At 48.5% G+C, this 21465-nt stretch overlaps 2 protein-coding genes and 1 long non-coding RNA gene across 5 annotated transcripts; 1 reads left to right on the top strand and 2 right to left on the bottom strand.

The window, feature by feature from the left end:
* Positions 1 to 33: 33 nt before the first annotated feature.
* Positions 34 to 1982, bottom strand: LOC120830469 (uncharacterized). The gene is made up of 2 exons (XR_005713905.2): positions 1508 to 1982; positions 34 to 788 (listed from the first exon to the last, which is right to left on the bottom strand). It is a non-coding gene; the product is annotated as an uncharacterized LOC120830469 (long non-coding RNA).
* Positions 1983 to 2167: 185 nt separating this feature from the next.
* Positions 2168 to 15280, top strand: fbxw8 (F-box and WD repeat domain containing 8). Of its 3 annotated transcripts, none has more exons than XM_040195126.2 (11): positions 2168 to 2961; positions 3049 to 3153; positions 3835 to 3999; positions 4268 to 4356; positions 6631 to 6788; positions 6904 to 7100; positions 7545 to 7766; positions 11519 to 11646; positions 14221 to 14394; positions 14680 to 14796; positions 14926 to 15280. In XM_040195126.2, exons 1-11 carry the CDS (start codon positions 2497 to 2499, stop codon positions 15089 to 15091), a joined length of 1986 nt encoding a protein of 661 aa, XP_040051060.1. In that variant the 5' UTR covers positions 2168 to 2496; the 3' UTR covers positions 15092 to 15280. The 3 variants fall into 3 exon arrangements, 2 of the variants coding, with proteins under 2 accessions (XP_040051060.1, XP_040051061.1); XR_013451910.1 differs by having other exon boundaries at positions 2287 to 2961; positions 12208 to 14394; XM_040195127.2 differs by having other exon boundaries at positions 2287 to 2961; positions 14221 to 14337.
* tesca (tescalcin a) lies at positions 15279 to 21026 on the bottom strand. Its single transcript, XM_040195132.2, is given in 9 exon segments — positions 15279 to 15758; positions 15849 to 15896; positions 15999 to 16106; positions 16470 to 16531; positions 18255 to 18394; positions 19117 to 19197; positions 19623 to 19692; positions 20851 to 20969; positions 20971 to 21026. Coding segments are annotated over 9 exon segments (762 nt in total). The 5' UTR covers positions 21012 to 21026; the 3' UTR covers positions 15279 to 15665.
* Between the last annotated feature and the right edge of the window lie 439 nt (positions 21027 to 21465).

Here is a 21465-nt window from a genome sequence, read left to right as displayed (position 1 = left end):
TCTCCAATTGTAAACACACCCGCAGAAAATGTATTTCAGAAAGATTTTGTTTTATTACTTTACCCACTAAAAAAAACATGAAATATTGAAAAAAAGTATAAATAGCACACACTTTTATAAAAGACAGTTGTCAGTGATTCTTTTCACATTACATTTGATATATCAGAGAAAAGCTTATTTCCAGAAATAACAGACAGCATAACTCCCGATGCGCAGGTCCTGCATCTGATGAAAACACACTAAAGGAACAGATGATGCTAAAGCACACGAGCATGTGTCTAAACACTGTAGAGCACACCTATAAAAACAACCCTCCTCTCAGTATTTCCACGGCATAGCTTATGTAAAACGGCCCAGTGCATTATGAAGCGTAGTGCATTTAAAGGTCTAATCAGTCTAACCCCGTCGGCCATGGCTGCACTCGCATGGTGGGAGGTGATTCAAAGGGAGTCCTATTCCTAAGCTTTTCCCTCCGCTCTACCAGGGTACCAGGGGAGGATTACATCACCGTTTTGTAACCGGTGGGAGGGGGGGGGGGCTGACTGCAGGGTTCAGTGTTGCATCGGGCCTGACGGAAGTCTTCGTGGCGTAAAGAGTTACAGGCTCAAAGTTAAGGCCCCGAAAGGCTGATTTAAATCCTCCTCCTCCTCCTCCTCTTCCTCCTCTCTCGGTCCTTCCCTCGCCGCACACCTCCCATCCTGGACCGCAGCCTCCTGACTCCTGCATCCCTCGATTGTAGTGCAAATGATGTGAGCCCTTTCCTCGTGCATGGTCCTAAAAGGATCCACCTGGAATGTACAACACATGAACTTAATGAGCACAAACGTAAATAAAGTACACGTTGAGGTGGAATGCAGACCAGGAAAATGCAATCTTATTTCAACATGTCAAAACAACTTACATATTTGAGATGCTTTAAAGTATACGGCATACTAAAGACAAAAAAAAATCCACTTGCCAATTTCAAGCTATTCACTGCGAAACATAATTAAATCCATTAATAACGCGTTATGTGCTTTGTTTATTAAGGCTACATTTAACATATAATTGATTTACTTATTAAGTTCAAAGCATCAACAGCACCTGTTCATTTTTCTACACAAAGGTGACCAGCTAAATGAAACGGGGTAGTTGTCTTTCACGCTATGTTAGTTTTTGTTAAATCCGATGATAACTATGACGTTTACCGTGGAAACATCTCAAAAATAAAAATAACCGCGTTGGGCCACACTTTTCTCACTGTTTCCAATAATCTATACTCAATACACATCAGGATGTAGACATTTTCTCAATTTACAGACCAAAATAAAACTTCTGTTAAAAGCTTTTGACGATATTTACTATATCGTATTTTTACGCAACTACTTTTGGCGTAAACATTTCGGCTACGATGAAAAATAACCGATTTGTACTTTCCCAAAAATTGTATTTGCACAATGGATCCTACAATAGCTGAAGGTATTCGTGTTTACTGCCATCGAGCACGCGGGTGACGTGACTCACGCACCTGTTGCTGCTGTCGCCGCCTCCCGCCTCGCGCCCTACAGGTGTCGCCTCGCGACCACCAGCACGAGCACGGTCAAGTGCAGCGCAGTGCACAGGAAGCTCTTCAGGTGGCCCCGCCCGGCCGCCAGCGGCTCCGCGCGGCCCCCGCAGCCGGTTCCGGAGCCGCTCCCCGGGTCCCCGGCCGTCCAGCTCTTCTCCAGCTGGTCCCCGATCCTCCGCAGGCGCGACGCCAGCAGCTGAGCCACCGAGCACGGCGAGGGGCGGCGGGCGCCGCAGGCGGAGGCTCCGGGTAGGAGCAGCGGCTGGTCGTTCGGTAGCCAGCACATGGTTTCTCTGAGAGCACAACAAGTCTTTTCTCTTCAAGTCTTGAGGATATGTGACACCCCTTCCCTCCTCTCAACAGACCTTAACTGTGTTTGCGTCTCCCCCTTTTCTCTCTCTCTCTCTCTCTCTCTCTCTCTCTCTCTCTCTCTCTCTCTCTCTCTCTCCCTCCCTCCCCTGTGTTATTCATTACTGTGTCACATGGTGAGGGGTTTACATCATCTTTTCTCAAAAGAGAGAGGCAATGGTTAACTCTTGAATCGCTCCTGCCTGGTTTGATCTGAGGAGTCTTTTGTTGTGGGACATTGTGTTCCCTTTTTTTTACCTTCTGTAAAATGTGTTGTTTGAAAACTAAATAAGTCAAATATGACCTTCCCACCGACATGGGATGTGAAACACTTGCATTTTTTCTCAGAACAGTTTCCAACTGTGGCCACAGAAACGTTTATCATATCCTATAATAAAACTGCGGAATTAAAAGATGGCGGAACCAATGTACAGCGACACGCTGTTCCTCCGCGGACTGTTAACAGTGAAGGACAGTTGCTTGTTTACCACCCGGAACAAAGCTGACCGTCCCTTTCCTGGTAGGGATTCATAATAAATTCCTACGACACCGCTTTATAACTCTTTAAAGTTATTATTTTTAATCGAGGATGATTGAGAAATATGGCCGAAGACGAGCTTGCTGCGTTCAGGGAGCGTTGGAAAGAAGAATTAACGAGTGACAGAGACGAGCTGCGACCTGTCCAGCCGGGCGGCCACAGAGACCTGAAAAATAGCTATTTTGAAAACTTGGAAAACCTCAACGAGTCCCGTAGTCCGTCAAAGGAAGCGGGGGACGGCTGTACCGAGGGTGAAGCACGCGTCGAAGGTGGTGGCGGAAGAGCTTCAGCCGGCTCGGATTCAGAGGATCAGCCCCAATATGTGTCCATTGCACGCAGCTTGCTGGACGGGAGGACCAGTCCCCTGCTGGACAGGATTCAGGAGGAGAGAAGCAGGAGAAAGAGGCAGTACCAAAGCATGACTGGTGTTTGCAGTGCGTCCTTACAGCAGCAGAGGCTGCAGCAGCAGCAGCCTAAGAGGAAGGTGAAGAAAGATGAGGAGCTGTTGGACCAACTTATTCAAGATCTGGTACGAGGATGACGGTATAAACCGAAATGATGGTGGTTGACCAGGTGAAAGACAAAAGAATCTCCGTTTCAATGTTTTCTTTTGCAGAACGAAGTTAACGACATCCCCTTCTTTGACATCGAGTTGCCGTACGAGTTGGCCCTGAAGATATTCCAATACCTCGGCCGGGCAGAGCTGGGCCGATGTGCGCAGGTGAGCGCACAGGTGAACTGTTGCCGAGGCGTTTGCATTATTCACAAGTCTGAGCCTCGGGCTCCTTATTTAAGTGTGAAATGTGCCAAACCGCGCCCAACATTCATTCTGTTTCAATTTCATTCCATTTTTCTGCTCCCTCCCATTTTCCATATAGAGCCGTGTCGTCTTTTGTCATAAACGTGTAGACGGTGACATTTCTCTCACACCGGGGCAACAGAGCTTGACCTTTAACCTCTCAAGCGTCAACACGAGAAATTCTGAATGAAAAGAAGCTCTTTTTGTGAATCACAACATTTCTCATCCAAGTAATTGAGTCCTCAAGTTGGCTCCGTTTGGATGTAGGTTTATCTTTAATGTGATTTTGAGGCCTGGAGTGTTTTTCAGTTCCACTTTCTCTGGCTGCTTCCATGACTGATTGAACCTCTGAAACGCAGCAGACTTGCACTCTTTCCTGAATGTCTTCCTCTCTCTCCGGTCCCGTTGGCATCCTCTCCCGTCAAGTGATCACGCTGCGAGCGGCTCGCTGAGCTCAGCTCGTCTGGAAGTCCCTAAATCACAGTTACACACTTGCACCCCGAAGTCCTCTTGGCGGTCGGCCGCGCTCGTTAAGCACGAATAAATTAGCCCGTTAATGCATGCTGACTCAATCCAGCGGCCCGCCGTCCAATCTCCTCCCAGGTGAGCAGGGCGTGGAGGGCGCTCGCCGAGGACGGCGTTCTGTGGTTCCGGATGTGCACGGCGGAGGGCCACCACCGGGAGGCCAGCGTGTCCGACTCCCCCTGCTGGAAGAGCACGCTGCGAGACTGCAGGAGCTCCGCCAGGACCGTGCGCTCCAACTGGAAGGTGATCAATCCGGATCGACCAAGTTCCCCCGGGGGAGGGGGGTTGGGGGGGGGGTCTGGTGTAAATGATGCTCAGTTGATGGTACATCAGAACTGAACAGTTTTAACTGTAATACAAATTTTAAAAAGCACAAAATGTTATGAAAGTTAACAGAAATGTAACAAAATCACTTCTTTTAGGCCAGTTTTTGGATTTACGGCTGACCTGCTAATAAAGCCGTTTGTACTGAGGAAGTGATGCGTGGTTCACGGTCATGTTTTCTGTCTAGAACCGGGTGGGATCCATCAGCCAGCTGCAGTTCGAGCTGGGGAAAGTTCTGTGTGACGTCAGCTGCTCGGACCACTTTGTCCTGGCCGGGTGAGTTTCAAGGACATCTGATGATGTGCGCTTCCATCCGCTGTGACTGACGGCTCGTATTCAACCCGAAGTAATCGGCCTTGTATTCATGTCGCTCTTTATCTTCTCACATAAATTGTCTGGGTGATTCTTGTCTATAAATCTGATTTATGCACGGCTGTTTGATTAGCAGTATGTCACATGCAGGCGTGGGGTTCAGACTGAATGGCAACCGGCCCGCTACATCAGCGAGGTGGTTTGTGAAAGTGGTGCTGGTGAGATGTAACAGGAACTGTGGGCAGCAAAAGCAGCTGAAGAATGCTGGCTCTGCGGTGTAATGAGTCAGTGACATCATGGCTGGTTCTAATAAATCACAGCGTTCGGTCTTCGATTTCCTCGCAATATTTGAGCGGAAGATGGAAAATACCCTCCTCACATTTGCAAAACCCTTAACCGTTCTTCCTTTTTAAGCTGCCCTAATGAGGATAAAGAATGAGCCCCTCCCACCCCCCTCCTCCCGACACCCAGTCATGATGAACACCTTTCAGTCGACATCCTGATCCAGCTGTCAGATCATGGGTGCGTGCCGTCACACATCATTCTACTCGTGCGACCTGGTCCCGCTAATGGCAGCACTTGCTGGGTGTAAACCGAACGTGGCCCCTGAAATAGCCGCCGCGAGGCAGTGATAGATTGTGCGGCCCCGGAGGAGCCCGGCGGAGCCGCGCGGCGTCTCCGGGGGGCGTCGGGGATTAGATTCCCACTCGACCCTGCCGCGTCTCTTCGGAGAAGACGCTTTTGTTTGCGTCTCCCGGCGGGTGAGCAGCAGCAGGGGGGGGGAACGGGGACGCGGCGCACCCGAAGAGTCCCGTGTAGTTAACGTGAAACTCACCCGTGGGGCTTTTTTCTACCACGGCTATTAACAAATTCACAACATCAATACTTTTCCCATTATTGGTACCTAAAGGATCATTTATCTAAGTGAAGGTACTTGAGTTTGTTTAACGAGAACCTAATCGATGGCAGTTTGGAGTAATCTTTGGTGATTCAGTTGCATCCACTAAATCTTACCGGCAGAACCGGTGCAATGAGATTTGGCCTCAGGAGGTGATTTGTCTCTGTGACCCGGCGGGCGAGCGGTTCGACATCTTCTGCCTGTTGCTAGGCGACGTACCAATTAAGTCAAAGTGTGTATTCCTATTGTTTTGTTTCCTGCCAAATCCTCACGACACACACACACACACACACACACACACACACACACACACACCATCGAGACTCTGGCACACTCGCTGTCACTGTGTCACACACTCTGCTGCCAGGCGGATGCTCGCTCAGACATGCTGGAATCCGGGGAGGTGGTAGTGCTGGCAGCCGGTCGTCCCCCACTGCGACAACTCATGGACCGGGGCAAAGAAGTGGGGGGGACTGATACTTGAGGATGGCAGTGTGACAGGGGGAGGGAAGGGGGAGGGAGAAAAGGCTTTCTTCCATCTTATTTATCTTGTATCATCATTTTCAAGTTAAAAACAGGAACAATAAAAATGAATCTGCTGAGTATTGATTGGTGCAAACTACAAATCCACCACACTGCAGAAACCGGAACTAATGCATCAAACAATAAGTTATGATCACTCAGCTACTGTGTTACGTTTCAGCTCCAAAGCACCGACCACATTGTCTTCGGTCGTGTTAAACATCGCTGAAACATTTGGTTCGTTAATCAGTTTATGGATTGACTGAAAAATGATTCGACAACTTTCATAGCCAATCCGATTTATTGCGCATAAAAAACACACAGACACACACTTTGCTGATTACAGCTTCTCTAAGTGTGAGAATTAGTCTCAACGGTGAATAAAATATATAAACATTTTCCCTTTTTCATGCTCTTTTATTAACAATGTTTTAGTGAATCATGATGGGCTTTTTAAACATTTTACAAAGCACTATTATATAAAGCAGCACTGAATAAGTTTTTTTCACGGCGTTAATACTCACTCCCTTCTGCGTCCCTATAAGCGGCGCGTCAAGTGTCTCCGCCCCAAACGGTACCCACGTTAGCCCGGAAAGATCATGTGACAAATAATTTAAAAAGACACTAACAACAAGTGTGAGTTGTTGTTGTTGTTAGGGACAAAGAGGCACAGTGTTTTTATTCATCGGCCTCTTTGTGCGACGCTAAACGTGTGAATGGTTGTGTGTGTGTGTGTGTGTGTGTGTGTGTGTGTGTGTGTCTGTGTGTGTGTGTGTGTGTGTGTGTGTGTGTGTGTGTGTGTGTGTGCACACATTCAGGTACACGTCGGGCGACGTCCGGCTGTGGGATACGCTGCACTGGGACTCGCCGGCCTCTTTCCTAAAGATTAACGGCCTGTCGGCTAACTCCGCCCCCAGGCCGCACGTCAGCCACGTCCAGGTCAACAGCACCGTCGCCGCTGCTGCTTATGAAGACGGTGTGTGTGTGTGTGTGTGTGTGTGTGTGTGTTTACGCTGCATCAGCGACACATTCATCATAACACACACGTTTAAAACGGTCGAACTGGAGGCGTTTGCGTGTCCTGGCTGCAGGCTGCGTGGACCTGTGGAGCACAGAGACGGGCGGACAGCCCATCCATCACTACCAGAGCCCCGAGCCGGTCCAGGTCCTGGCCCTGAGCCCCGACGGCGCCGCGCTGGGCTCGGCCGCCGGGGCCGACGTCCGGCTGGTCGGAGCCGACGACCGCGGCTACTGGAGAGAGCTGTGTCGGGCCCGGCTCCCCAAGAGCGTAAGATTCCCCACGCGTACGGGACGCTCCATGTGTTCATTAGCAGGCTGCGCCTCACACCCCCCCTCCACCCCCCCACGCCTCCCTCCTGCTTTCCCCCCCTTTTCATGTGAAATAATGACTGAAGCATTTAGAGGGAGATTTTGATATGTTTCATCCTTTTAAATTGCCATTTATGTTTTTTGAAGCAACATGCAGAACATTTAGTGGGTTCCACCTTTTCTCAGGTACAATCGTAGATTGAATCATTTTAGCTTTTAAATTGATGAAACAAATGAATTAATACATTATTTAAAACCCCTTCAGTTCCAAATTGTTGTGTTAATGGTCCAATATGTTGCTTCAATGTTTCTAAAAATTGCAATGGAAATAACGCCTGTTTGATGAAGGACATAAGAGCGCGAAACCGCCTCAACGTGTCCCTCCACCTCGTCCTCCCGGCAGGTGGAGAGCCTGGTTCTGGTGCCGGGCCGCGGCCAGCAGGGCCCGCTGGCGGCTCTGTCGGCCGGAGAGGACGTGCACCTGTTGGACCCCCGGTGGGGGGGGGGGCCGCGGACGCTCCACTCCGTCTACGGTCATCCGGTCACCTGCCTGGACGCCTCGGACTCGCAGGTCGCCTTCGGGGTGAAGCGCTCGGGCTGGGCGATGCACGACGGAGGCAACAAGGTGGAGTAACAAACGTATCAAGGACATTAATAGATGACGCCGCGACAATTAAACTAGAAATGGAGCATTTCACGTCTCAGTGAAATAATTAGCAGTGTCACACAGAGCATAGCTGGGCTTTAAACACATACGAGTCACACGGCTCTAGTGATGACATCATCCGCTCCACCTGTGGCTTCATCTGCACCTCAAGGAATCATATAATCTCGATTTCACTTTAATCCAGTGTATCCAGCGCCTGGTTGAGAGCAACGAGAGCTTGTGAGCAGACGTTTTGAACTCTGGGTGTTTTAACTGAAGCGGGTGCGGATCCCTCATCAGGAACCAATGCCTTGGAAGGCAGGACCAGTTCTGGTGGCTGGTTCAAACGTGAATGAGCTACTTTTAAAATGTTGCTGATTAGCTCGTCCATTGTGAGCAGCACTTTAGTGTTTGTATGTTAATGGCATTGATGGAACTGTATCAAGGCCTCTTTTGTGCTTCCTGGAACGGAAAAGTCCCAGGAAGACAAATGAACCCAAACACAACCTGTTAATGTGGACAAAGTAGATGGCAAACCCTCAGAAATGTGCAGCTGGATTTTAGATGTGTTATTAAAAAAAAAAAAAAAGAAAGAAAATTCTAGCCAGACTGTGCTAATTGGCATGAAAGGTTTCCAGAAGAGTTAACAAGGTCACTCGTGCTCCCGACAGGCGCTTAATGAAAAAAGCTTATTAGTTTGTTAGACTGATGAATCCTTTCTGCCCTTAAGAGTGAAACTGCCTTTTGAAAATGGAGTTTTTGAAGTTCCTTTTAGCTGGTTCACTGATCACCACCCCTCCTACGTCCCCTTAGAAATGAACGCCGCGTGCCGCTGGGGGTTCGGGTTGTAGTAGAAATAGCCTGCGTAAATAGCGGCGTGGCCTCTTCGGGCCCTGCTCCTAATTGCGACGCCCTTTCGGGGTACTTTGATGAACTTTGGGTCCCTGAGCTGCATCTGTTTGCTTCTAATAATACTGTGTTACTAAGGGCCGCGTGCTCCTAATTGACTCTCGGGCCTGTACACAGAGACCAACCGCTCTGTTGGGATCAGCAGGCATTGTAATGCTTTAAAGCGCTCTTCGTCGAGACGTATTTCATTTATTTGTTTTACCACGAAAGAAAGGCAGATGTTAGTTGCCGTAGCGACAGGCCGGACTGGCAGCATTACAGCAGCGACTGGGGCCGAGCACGCGCCGCCTGTGTGCGCAGCAATCTGTTTGTGGCGGACAGTTTTTTGGCAAAGCTCCTCCGCTGACATCACCGCTCCTAGAAACCCAGAAATCCATCCACCGCATTTTATTTCGTCATTCCGTTTGATGCAACGGGGGAAGGGACTCGTGTCCGAGATGGTTTGCAGGTCCAGGTAGACAGTGAGAAGAGAAAAGTACGTTTCCTATTTTAAACAAAGCTACATTTGCCATTGGAAGTTAGAAATATCCGGTTTGGGGAGTTTCCACTTGTTGTTGCCTGAAACTATTTTTTCGTACCCCGCTATGATGCAATCCAATGAAACCCGATAAAACCCTCTACGTCCATTTTCAGAGTGGGACTAACTTCTTCCATCCAACTTAAATCATAAATTTTTATGAACATCGCATTTTTTTTTTCAAATTTTATTTGAGGCACAAAAAGTTTTTCAAACTTTGTTTCCATGGTGATTATAGCAGGAACACCAGTCTAATTTATGCCAATTCATGATTAGCATACCTCTCTCCCTTACTAATTAAAATATACCACAGTGTAATTAACCTGTTTGTCACACTCATCACACCTCCAACAGCATTTTCATACTGCGAAGAAGACAAAGAAGAGTTTGCTGTAAATGTGTTGCCTTTAGTAAGAAAACATATGCTTCATTAAAATCTGTCACTGCGACATCCAAGGAAGTCATCTCACACCTTTTTATCTCTCAGAAGAGTGAAACATTTTCATTTACAGCATTCCGACTCACGTGAACCCCAAACGCATTGTCATGTTCTTAGTTTGAGTTGTTTTTAGTTTTTTTTTTGTCAAATATCTGCCAGCTTTGTGTCTGATTCAGAGGATTCTTTTTCATATTTTGGCTTGCGTTATTGTTTATCTTGTGGCTTTGTCTTCTATCCCTCCCCGTCTTTTGTTTGTGTGCGTGTGTCTCTGTGTGTGTGTGTGTGTGTCTGTGTGGTCGGAGCCAGTCTCCGGATCCTCATTACTCCTCGCCAGCCGACCGGGGGCACCCACCCAGCTCGTGGCTGGGCGGTCAGCTCGAGCTGGCATCTCCCCAGGCACCCCCCCTCCCCATTCCCCCCTCCCTCCCTCCCTCCCTCCCCCCCTGGAAGGCTAGATGAATGGTTTGATATAGATGTATTCTAGGTATTGTCCCAAATGAGGATCAACGCATCGAACCATCAGGTTCATTTACTTAGTAAAACCCCCAAAAAGCACAGCGGAGGTGACCAGGCGGCTTTGTTTCATTCGGGTCGGCAGACACACACACAACAAACACACACACACAACAAACACACACACACTGCCTTCATCTCCTCCAGGAGAAGTGTGCGCTCCCCTGCGTGTGACCGTTTGTCTGTAAGTGAGACGCTGAGTGTGTGCAGCTCTGCGTCTTATCGTATGTTCAGCTTCGCCAAAAAAAACTGTTCCTTCTTGCCGTGCACGCTGCCATGCACGCTGCCGTGCTGAGTCGTAACGGCCCCGGCCTATCTTCAGGCTCCCAGCGTCCCGGTGATGTTCACGACTCCTGTGTGGTTAATATGCTGCTGAACAACAACAGCTAACATGACCACAAACCACTTATGAGCAGAGCAACACAATGAAATTGAATTACAATTGGATTTCGGCACCTCGGCTCCAATCCGATGGTCGGTTGGTCGGCGTGAACAGCCTCCGACTCCCGGCGGCGCGGCGCTTTTACCGTTTCTGGTGTTTTGATCCTCCGCTTAAGATGAATTCCACAAACGGAAGCCAACAGGCGCCCGGCTGCGTCGGAGCTCGCCTCTAAAGCGAAGCGCTAATTGACGAATGTTTCATCTTTCTGAAAGCGGAGTGAGTAATTACATTAACGTCCAGTTACACGCGCCGCCGTTGGAGTCCCCTTTGTCTGTGAGCCTCGGTGGGGCTGCAGCAAGTGCATTAACCCAACCACTCCTCCGTGGTCATGCTCATGATTGATACTCCTTCGAGGTCTCTAAACAGCCCCCTTTACGATCACAAAGAGCCCCCCCCCCCCCCCTCTCCTCCACTGTCCAAATCCTATCAAGCTGTCATTTGAAAGCCAGTGATTTGGTGCTGCTCAATTAGACCCAAGAACAGCTGGCACCTCCTCAAGGCTTCCTTTTTTACCTTCAGTCAAACTTCTTTATTGTCGTCGCTCCGTCTCGCTCTCTCCATGTCTACCTTCTGGCGCTCTGCCCCCCCCCCCCCCCCCCTCCGTCCCTCGCTTTAATTTCTTAATCGTTTGAATTATTCAAAGACAATTTTGCCTGGCGGTTATTGTGTTTGTTCCGTCTCATTTGGATGAGAAAACACCAGCCGCTAATCGACCAATTAGGGCAGCTCCGGATGACATCATTGCAGTTTGTGTGAAGAAAAGTTTGCGGCAGCCATTGAGCCAGAGGCATCTTATTTCATTAGGACGAAGTATGAAACGGGGCATAAAAACTCCTGCACGGTTCAATAGAAGCAAACTCCGACCGAGTGTCTTCGACCTCGCGTAACGTTCTCGTCCTTCTCGTTCTCAGATCCACGTGTGCAGCCTGGAGACGGGCAAAGCCGTGGCATGCGTCGGCGACTCGCTGGGAGACTTCACCTGCATCGACCTGAGGGACAGCCCCCCCCACCTGCTGGTGTGCGGGAACAAGGACAGGAGGTAGGCCGCCGCCGCCGCCGCCGCTGCCGCCTTCTTGTCAGGCAGTGGGAGGAGCTCAAAGGTCACAAATGGATGAACGGCTTCTCTTCAACTGTTTCCTCACTGACGCTTCAGTCCTCCGCTGGAGAACAGGTGTTTTCTGTTTTGTTCGTCTCCGTTACCTGGGACACCACATCACAAAAAATCCAATCCGTCCGAGGTGATCGAACACACAAACACGCCTCCTCGCTAACCTGGCTCCCCGGATGAGGAAAGACGCATAAAAGAGCCACTCGTCTATTCGCCGCTCGTTAGCGCGCGCCGCGGCGCACGAGCTGGCAGCAGAAGGCGAATCCCTGGCGCGCGTCTTCATCCAAAGCCGCCCCTGCTGCTTCCATTCACCACCGAATCCATCTGGCCAGCCGAGTGGTTGGCTTAAAGCGAAAGGCAGACGACGTCGTATTGTTCGGGGTCTGTTCAGCGCTGTTTTTTTTTTTTTTATTGAGGTGCCGGTTGTTTCCTCGCCAGAGCGCCGTTCAGCCTTCATCCGATTCCTCTTACGATTTTTACTCTTGGTTTTAGGACAGAGGGCGCCGCGCACTCGCCGGGCTCCCACGCGCGGCGGAAGACAAAAGGCGGGAGACGGTCGGCGATCTGGGCCTGCCCCCCCCCCACAACAGGGTGGCTCAAGGCCAAAGCCTAATGCATCCTTTCTTTTTATCCCTTTGTCTTTTTTTAAAATTATTTCAGAGATCCAGGAAGCAAATGAGGGGTCTTGATAAGTGCTACATCTGTTCTAGGGGGGGGAGGGGGGCTCAGAGCAAACCTGGATGCAGCCAGAGGAAGGGAAGAGATAGTGTGTCACACACCTGTGGCTCTCGCTCGTCCGGCCGCGCTCGGATGTGCTCTTTAAGACCTTCTTGGCCCTCAGGAGGAGGAGTCGTCCTCTCGTGCAGGAACCACCTGTCAAGTCAGAAGATTTTCCTCATCCATCCAATGTGGATTATCACAGTTTACAGCTGGACCGGACCTGTAGCAGGCTCCTGCGTCACTAGTCTGCTGTTATATATTTATCTGCTTTGAAGCAATTCTGAGGGATAAAACAACAACTTTGGTGCATATTTCCTCCCGTTTGTTCTCATTTCTTCATTTCCGTGACTCTGCATTGACAGAACTCGCTGTTTTCACACGTTCCTCTGCTGCTTCTCATGGACGAACAGGCGGCATTCATCACGCTCACGTTGGTCCTCGCGCTGTTAGCTCAAGTAAGAAAGCGCTTGTTGGACCTGAAGTTAAGATTAGAATATGAGCGAGTCTCATGTGAGGTCCGACATCAGCTGCTAAGAGGGTGAGGACGCAGACGTAACATCTGCCCCAACGCCGCCAAGCATCTCAAAAGTACCACTGCGCTTAAGTCCAAACGCCAAACGCCTCTCCAGCTGCAGAAGGCCAACTGGAGTCATCCGAAAACCTTTTCCGGCGAGCTCCTCCTGATTAATGAAGAGGAGTCTGGCCACGGACGGCTCACTGAAGACACGGCCGTCCTCCAGCATTAGATTTATGGGTCCCCCGCGGCCTGCCAGTGGCCCTCAGTCGTCATTGTTTAAATGTGCGCCTCCATCACGTAATGCCACTAAACGGGCGACGCAAACTGCAGACAGCAAGGCCGCCGTGCCCATTTAGCCATTTAGCTCTGAATCTGGGAAAAAGTCAAATTGCGGAAGCGAAAATGTAATCAGTTTGAGTCCCTTAAGTGAATTTCATTATGGTAATGAGGTCTTGGAAGGAGGCTGAGCCCGGATGGAGTCATGTCCTGGATGCGTTCAGCTGCAATAAAGCCACAATGACGACAGATGGAGCTGCAGGTCCCCCGGGCTCGAGCTGCTCGCTGAACCCAGGCGGCCAAAATCCCCGCCGATACAAATCGTTTGATATCAATAATTATAGCAATGATGGTCAACAATTTATGACGTGCTTTTGGGGGGAAAATCAGTAAACAAATGAGCATCATAAAAAACCTTAAACTATATTTAAAATCATGATCACGTTCAGACCCTTAAAGAAATGTATTTGTTTACTTAATTACTTTTTCAGCACATTTGTGCTTGACTTGTATTTGTGCTGCTACTTTTATATGAGCCCAAACCTTATGTTTCCTTTTTGTTCTGTCGATTCAGTTTGTTTTGGGTCTCATCTGATGTTACGGCTTCATCTTCTGTTATTTCCATATTTCTCTGTATTTTGCCCCATATCCAGTGGACGTGGTGAATAAAACCCTTGTGACTGATTTATTTCAGCTCAGGAGAAACGAGGCCTGCGTTGGCACGTCTGCTCCAGCATCTCTTTTGTCTTCGTTCCCCCGACTGAATGTCGAAACGTTCCTTCAAAAGTGCTCTGGCGAATAGTGTCCTTTTGTCTGTAAATGAATCCAGCCTTTGACGAGCGGCTTTCTCTCCTACTCTCCTCTCCAACGCCTCCCAAATGACCTCGGTGAATCCGGCCCTTGTGCTCACTTCTCCTCCTTTCGCAGGGCTCGCTTTGATGTGCCATGTTTTCCCCGTGAATAAACGAGCGTTTCGCTCGTCCCCGATTCAGGGTGACGGTGTTCGACCTGCGAGCCGGCTCCTCCGTGGCGTCCCTGTACGCCCACCACCTGGGCGTCACCGCGGTGCAGGCGGACGACTGGAAGGTGGTCAGCGGCGGCGGCGAAGGGTTGGTGTGCGTGTGGGAGATGCGGATGGGGGCGAAGCTGTGGGAGATGCACAACAGGTGGGGGGGGGCGTCCTCAAGCTCAGCTGACAAAATACACACAACTTTTATTTCCGCTTGAACCCAGGGATTATAGACATTTTATTCCTTCTCATTCATGTCTTATTGTTTGCCAAATTATCTAAAAGTGACAAATAAGGTTATTGTCTCAGCGGATTGATGTTTATTTCATTGCGGCACTGACCACGCTTTTATTTTGAAATCAATTTTGCACCACATCCAAAAGAAGGTGAAACACTGCTTCCCACTAGTTGTACTGACGGTGTGTTTTCTGCCCCGTTGAAGGCATCCTGTACGGCGCGTGCGCTTCAACACCAGCACCTTGGTAACGGCCAACGTCCCCGACGACAAGTCTCCGAGGGGGGCGTGCATCACAGACGATGACCTCACAGCTCACCGCAGGTCGCCGCTCTCGCTCCCACGCTGCTCTTCTTTTCTCCACGAGCGGATAGAACGTACCTTTTTTTCCCCCAAATTTGCTTCTACGAATTCAGCCTTTTCAAAGTAATGACTTCCTGTTCATCCCCTCAGGCACAGGGGGGTCATCTGCCACTACGACTTCTCGGAGGACGCGTTGTCTCAGGATCACATCCTGCCCATCTGCAGGTCCGACTACATCGAGTCCTCCGGCTACAACTACAACATCGGCCTGGCGGTTCCTTACGACCGGCTGCCCGGCTCCCGCCCGGCGCTCTGACACCGGGTCACTCCGAGCGGAGGGACTTTACCCGCTTTTCAATGACTTTCATGATGCTCGTCAAATCAGGAGACTTTGGAAATGTGTTTTTTTTTTTTTTAAATGTATATTTTGTGTACAGGGGTCAGTCTTAGAAACTACTGTAAAATATTACAGCAATAAAAAGTATTTTACCTCATTACCAAAAAAGATTTCCGTACAATTTTTATTAGTCTCTCTAAACAAAATCTTACACATGCATTTCTTTAGTTATTATCACTTCAATCCATCAATACAAGCCCGTAATCATTCATCTTGCGGATCAATTGAACATGTGACTACCGCGGCGCTGCAGAGGAATGCTGCTCTTTGAGCGTTAGCCGTAAACCGACGAGCGAGCAGCACGAGTCGACTTCACTGAACGACTTGTGGGGCAGCAGAGAGGCAGCGTTAGCGTCAAACCGGAGACCGAACGAAAAACAATCTTATTTCATTTAATTTGTATAAAAGTACTTGGTAGTAAATGAATTACTTCTCACCATCCAAAAATATATTAGTGCACATCGAGCGTTTGGAATACTTCCGCTACAAACATTTAAGAGGTCGATTTGCCACATCTCATTGTGGTGGTGTCGACGTCCAAGAAGCGAATGTGCATCCGACTCTCCATTTCAAGTCCCTTCAAAATCTGTGGGCAGACGACAGAACGCGCTGGTGAGTAAGCGACTGAAGAAAGAGTCGGGTTATTTTGATGACCCATAAAACGGTGAATAAAAACCTGTTCAAAGTGCTCGAATGTGATCCCTTCATAGAAATCATCTGGGCCCTGAGAGGAGGAGCAGAGACACACACACACACACACACACAGGTTACTGGCTGCGGAAATGCCGCGGTGAGGATCGCGCTGCCTGCCGGAGGGTTCCTTTACCATGGTGGGCACGTTCGTGCTCGCCACTTCCAACATGGCGGCATCTGCGATCGCTTCGGCAGCTTCCTGCCCGATGCTGCCGCTTTTTGACAAAAGCTCTTCCACTACCTTAAACAAGGAGGAGACACTTCACTTTCAGTAAGAGGCATTCTATACATTTCTATGACATTTTTGTATCATGCTACTATTACTACTATTTTTCAAACAGATGATTTTTATTATGCATTTTATTAATCTGCCGCAAATGAAATTACGTCAATAAATGTTTTGAAGATGAAGTAAAAAATAAATAAATAATAATTTAAATGTAATGTAGCGTCAAAATGTTGAAATTATTAATATTGAAAATATTCTGTACAGTATTCTATACAATGACTTTTACATGATCTCCTCGTACAACTTTAATACACCACACCTTGGCTTTTTCGACAACCATTCCAGCCGTTAATGAACATGATGAAGTCATCTTACCTTCCGGTACTCCACCAGCGTGATGGTGCCATCGTTGTCGGTGTCATGCATGTTGAACAGGACTGGTGAGGAACACAACAACCTTTAGATTAGTGCGACTTATAAAAAAGGACCTTTCTGTCGAGCGTCTTACGAGGAGGAGGTTGTGTTTAGAGGAATGTTCCAGATGTAGAGACGGGGCGCAGAATAACGACCCTGGACGTAAAGAAACAAACCCCGTATAAAATGCCTCTGCTTTCATTGACAGTGACAAGATTCAGCCCCATGAAACTAAAACAAGTCCTGCAGCGAAGGACATTTGCACAGCGCAGCCCGTGTCGTTTCTGAACAGTCAATAGATGTCAAACTGGCTCAACTCATAACGTATCATCGGGAGAGCAGAGCGGTTGATTCATGCTCAATCAAAATAGATAAATCAAATCCGCCATCAGAGGGGAAACGCAGCGAACAGAGAGTGAACATTGAGATGGATGGTTTGTGTGAAGCAGAGACAGCTTGGTAATTATCTCCTTTATCGAAACCCGGCTGGATGGAGGTTTTGTGCAACAAGGTTTGTTTTTATCAGAAAATAAAACCTGTACTGGCAACGAGAACGCCTTGATGCATACCGGGGGAAATCCAGTCTAAGGAAACGTTTATGGAATTATTAAAGCAAGTGACCCGACTCCTGTTCTGGTACCCTGGACGGCACAATGCTTAAGCGTTACGATCTCAAATCACAACTGCATTTATTCTATAAGGAAGTAAAATAAGTACTGCTTAGAAGAAGACCGGCCTTTCTTTTTGTTTTCAAAACAGACTGATAAGAAAACAAGGAAATGCCAAAGTTAACACATTTCTGGCAGTGGATCAATAAGTACAAATGATCAATACAACAAACTAAACATGATCCACAGCCGTTTTAAGGACCGAATTCTTTCCGCTTAAAACCGGTTTTGAGTGAAAACTCAAGAGCTGAAATGGCGTCACGCAGAACTAATTATCAGTGAACGACCTACATGAGCTTTTTGGTGACTAAAGAGGAAAAGTCCTCTTTTAACCGCTAGATTTAATTGTTATTTGTTGCCCGCGGTGAGAAAGGGCCGTGGCTGCTATTAGTCGGCTAAGTAGATGTTGTGAATTGATGAACCGGAGCGAATCTTCCCCTCCTGCACTTCGGCCCGGTTCAGTCTCACATTGGGTGTGAATCCTCGAGGCTTTAATGTAAATCAGGTTACGCGCAGACAGTCCCAGCTGCACGAAGCAGGAACAACTCGAATCGAAGTGGAGTCAAACTGGTTTGAAAAGCATCAAGTGTTTTTAGTCTCCTCTGAGGACGTACGCAAATGGCGTCTGACCCGAACACCAGGCGGCGGCCTCTTTCTGGGTCTGTTCATTTGGTTTTCCATTTGAATAAACAAATCAATCAAGTCTTTAATCCGGACCACAACCAGCCGACGGAATCCTGGCAAACGCAGAAAGCCACCAGCGCATCCCCACGGGGTGGGTCTGCAGAAGCGGAAGCCAAATCGAATGGTCCTATGGAATCTGAGGCCAAGTTGGGCTCCTGGCTCTGTGAAGCTGCTGTTCCCGACCGAGCCCCAAAAATACCCACCAGCCTCTCCAACGCAACAGCTGACACCCTTCAAGGTGCCGGTGAAATACGATACTCGCCTCACAGGATGGGGACGTTTTACTGGTGTTTTGTCATTGAAGCGCGCACACACACACACACACACACGAGACAAAAGCTTTCGTCAGAGAATCTTCCCCGACAGGTACGGCCGGTCGACGGCGTCGCCTTACAGCGGAGCTTCTCTCGCCTCATCGCTTCCTTCTCCTCCTCCGTCATCTTCAAGGTGGGGGGCCGGAAGTGGGACATGACCATGAGGAACTGCTCGAAGCCGATCTGGTCGCAGGAGCCCGCCTCGCCCCGGTGCTGGTTCCTGGGCCACGGAGACAAGACATCCAGGTGTCGCCGTTATGGAACAAAGTTCAAGCAGTGGGGCTTTTTATAGGGCCGGTGTCTCCTCAACTTGCAGAGCTGCAAATAGCTGGGAAGACGCTTTGTCTTGCCCAACCATCGTGCACGTGGATTGCGTAGACAGCGGTTCGCCCCTTTTACACACAAAGAAGGGCTGGTTCCACGATGAGACCATAAATCTCGTAGTTCGTAAACTGCAAAAACTCCCCATCCATCAGTTAGGTCACCAATTAGCCCTCAAGCTGCGATGCTATACGGATATGAACTCGTGCTACTCAAACACCTTCCATGGTTAAGGTGACCCGGTGCCCATATTTACCTGAGGCCAAAAAGGATAAAACCCCTCTGGTGTCTGTAAGGAAAATGTGGCGCCCCTCCTGCTGCTAGCAGACATTCAGCAAAGGCACTGGGAGCCATTTTCCAAAATGGCAAATTATTGCCTTAAATTAGAATTTTGTTCTCGCACACATTTAACACTAAACACGTCATGAAGAAACTCCCATCCTGTTGACCTCCATCAAGTTATATTTCATATTTAATACACACGCTGGTTGAGAAATGTCCTCTTTTACAATGAAGACTGTTAACTCACTTTACACATTTCTTTTCGCTCTCTATATAAATATATTCCAAATAAAATCCCTACAAGTGGAAACTTTGTATGAGTGATACGATTTCACTCACCTTTTATCAAAGAACGCTCCGATGATTTGCTTTCTGATCGGGTTGTTGGCGAGCGTCGGTATGCTTTCCAAGTTCTCTTTACTGCGGCGAGACATTGAGAAAAGTGAATTATCATGAAAGCGGAGTACCGGCACGCTGTGATAACGCACCGTGTTGTTCCTGGACTGAAGCACCAATAGTAACTTTCCTCAAGGTAAACTGGGAATAAACACCTGCAACACGTGTTCCCGCTTTTCCTTCTCAAAGTGAAGCGATCTGTGATCTCACATTCCCAACATGCCACTTTGGCTTGTGTGTGTGTGTGTGTGTGTGCGCTTAATGCATCGACGGATTGTATTTGCATTAGCTCAGCCGTGTGCCGCTTGTGTGCGCTGGTGATGCCAGAGACGTGCACAGTTCATAACTGCAGTCACGATGCAGGTAGTTCCTCCTTAAATGGAAAAAAAAGGCCGAATGGCTTTCATGACAAACCACATGCAGCTCACCAGCGTTCTCCTTTAAATTACCTTATTGTGTCTTCGTCTCCACTCAGCTGCTGGAATCTCTTGTGAAGGTTTTTGATCTGCTCCAGTGAAACTGAAAAGAAGCAAAACACCAAATTTCACAAAAGGCAGGTCAACGAAACTCCCAGAAACACTCCACACCCTTTAAAACAGGCTTCGGGAAATTCCAACCAATTGTTTCAACATGATAATAAACAGAAGATAACGGCCATTGAAATGCACAATCACACATTGTGGGTTGTTCATTTAATGGTCCGTGAGACTTATCGTTGTTGATCTAATCAAGTTCTCGCCGTTATCGGATCAATAGAACAACAAAGCGCTTGTTGTCCCGGATTGTCTTTTTATGCCAGAGTCCCTTGAATCATTAACCCACGTTGTGCATTAGTGACCACACAGCGAAAGGCTCTCAGGCTCCTCACGCAGACAGGTTAAGTGGTTCCAATTGTTTTCGGTAAGCTGTTTATTTTGGACCCTTTTGTCCTCTTCTCAGAAGCTTCCAAGCGAGTGTTTTGTGCTGAATAATATGCAGAGACAGACAACGGCGTCGTGCAGAGACAAGTTTGTTGGTCAAAGCGGAACGGTGCCTCCATTACCGATGTGACACATAATTAGCTGCGATGACGTGGTGCAATCAGCAAATGTGAAAGAAAACAACAACAGAGTAATTGCTGTGTGGCTTGTGACTGCAAGGGAGCTTTTCATCACATGCTCAGAAGAACAGACGCGACCATTGACCTTCCCACGGAGTCCAGAAGGAAACGGGGTCCAAGTCCCACCGTCAGGAAATGAAGGCAATAACAAAACGGTTCAAAGTCTCAAACCGAGGCGGTCAATAAAGTCTCACTACTCAAACTCCTCGTGCAAAGAGTTCCCATCAGAATCATGTGATTTAGAAAAATAGATCTACACACAGTTATTTATTTAATACACCATCACATCACAATAGGGGAGGAAGAGACAATAAGTACGTTATGTTAAAAAGGATGTTTGCAGAAGTTTGAGTAAGAAGTGAAAACACAAATTGATGCACACACAAACGTCTATGTGGTTTATCAAACGGATCTTCTAGATGAGAACCAGCGCTTTATTTTGAAGCCGATCACCGCATTCGTTCTCCCATCCGATCCAAACGGGGTCACCTGGCGGCAGACTTTTATGCGCCACTTTTGGCGCTTCTGAGGAGCCCAAACTGAAGGAAAGTTCAGGACGGGTTCGTTTTCATACTCACATCCGGTTCTGTCCGCCAGGTCCTGGTGCCTGTGCTCGGGGCGCGTCTGCGAAGCTCCCATCGCTGCTGCTGCTGCTGCTGCTGCTGCTCCACCGGCGCGTCCGGTCCGACTGGCGCGGTCTCCTACGCGCGCGCACCACGCGCACGGAACCCTTTGGCATCCTCGAGGTCCTAAATCCACGCAGCCCGTGCGTAAAGCACGGGGGCGCAACATGAGGCCCGGCGCCTCTTTATTCACACGTTCTCATGTTCTACTGTGATGGAAGGAAGAGATTTGTGAAATCCTATTTTGTAGTTTTCGATCATTTTTGTCCCTTTGCGTTTGATCGCACCTGTTTGAACTTCCGGTCTTAATGAAGCGCAGGTGCCGTTTATAATAAATGAACCAATACACCAACCCTGTTGGAAGCATTTTGTCGCCGCCTGGCGGCCGCAGTGAAAACTACACCCACGTGATGGACCGCGAAGTGCATCACGATCAATTTTTATCGGCTAAACTTGGCGAATTTCCAAAATATGAACATGTGCTGGATAAAATACATACCGGCTTGTTGCTTGCTTCTACTGCTAATAGACATGAGATGGAAATTGCAGATTTTGGTATGTTCCGTTACA

This window comes from Gasterosteus aculeatus, chromosome 13, assembly GCF_964276395.1.
Source record: "Gasterosteus aculeatus chromosome 13, fGasAcu3.hap1.1, whole genome shotgun sequence".
NCBI classification, from domain to species: domain Eukaryota; kingdom Metazoa; phylum Chordata; class Actinopteri; order Perciformes; family Gasterosteidae; genus Gasterosteus; species Gasterosteus aculeatus.
This window is presented reverse-complemented; position numbering and strand designations above follow the sequence as displayed.

Bases quoted from the DNA above. Each gene is read 5' to 3' on its own strand.
- fbxw8 (XM_040195126.2), top strand. From the start codon at position 2,497: ATGGCCGAAGACGAGCTTGCTGCGTTCAGGGAGCGTTGGAAAGAAGAA. The intron at 3,154-3,834 runs GTGAGCGCACAG...ATCTCCTCCCAG, and splicing joins AGCTGGGCCGATGTGCGCAG to GTGAGCAGGGCGTGGAGGGC. The intron at 4,000-4,267 runs GTGATCAATCCG...TTTTCTGTCTAG, and splicing joins CCGTGCGCTCCAACTGGAAG to AACCGGGTGGGATCCATCAG.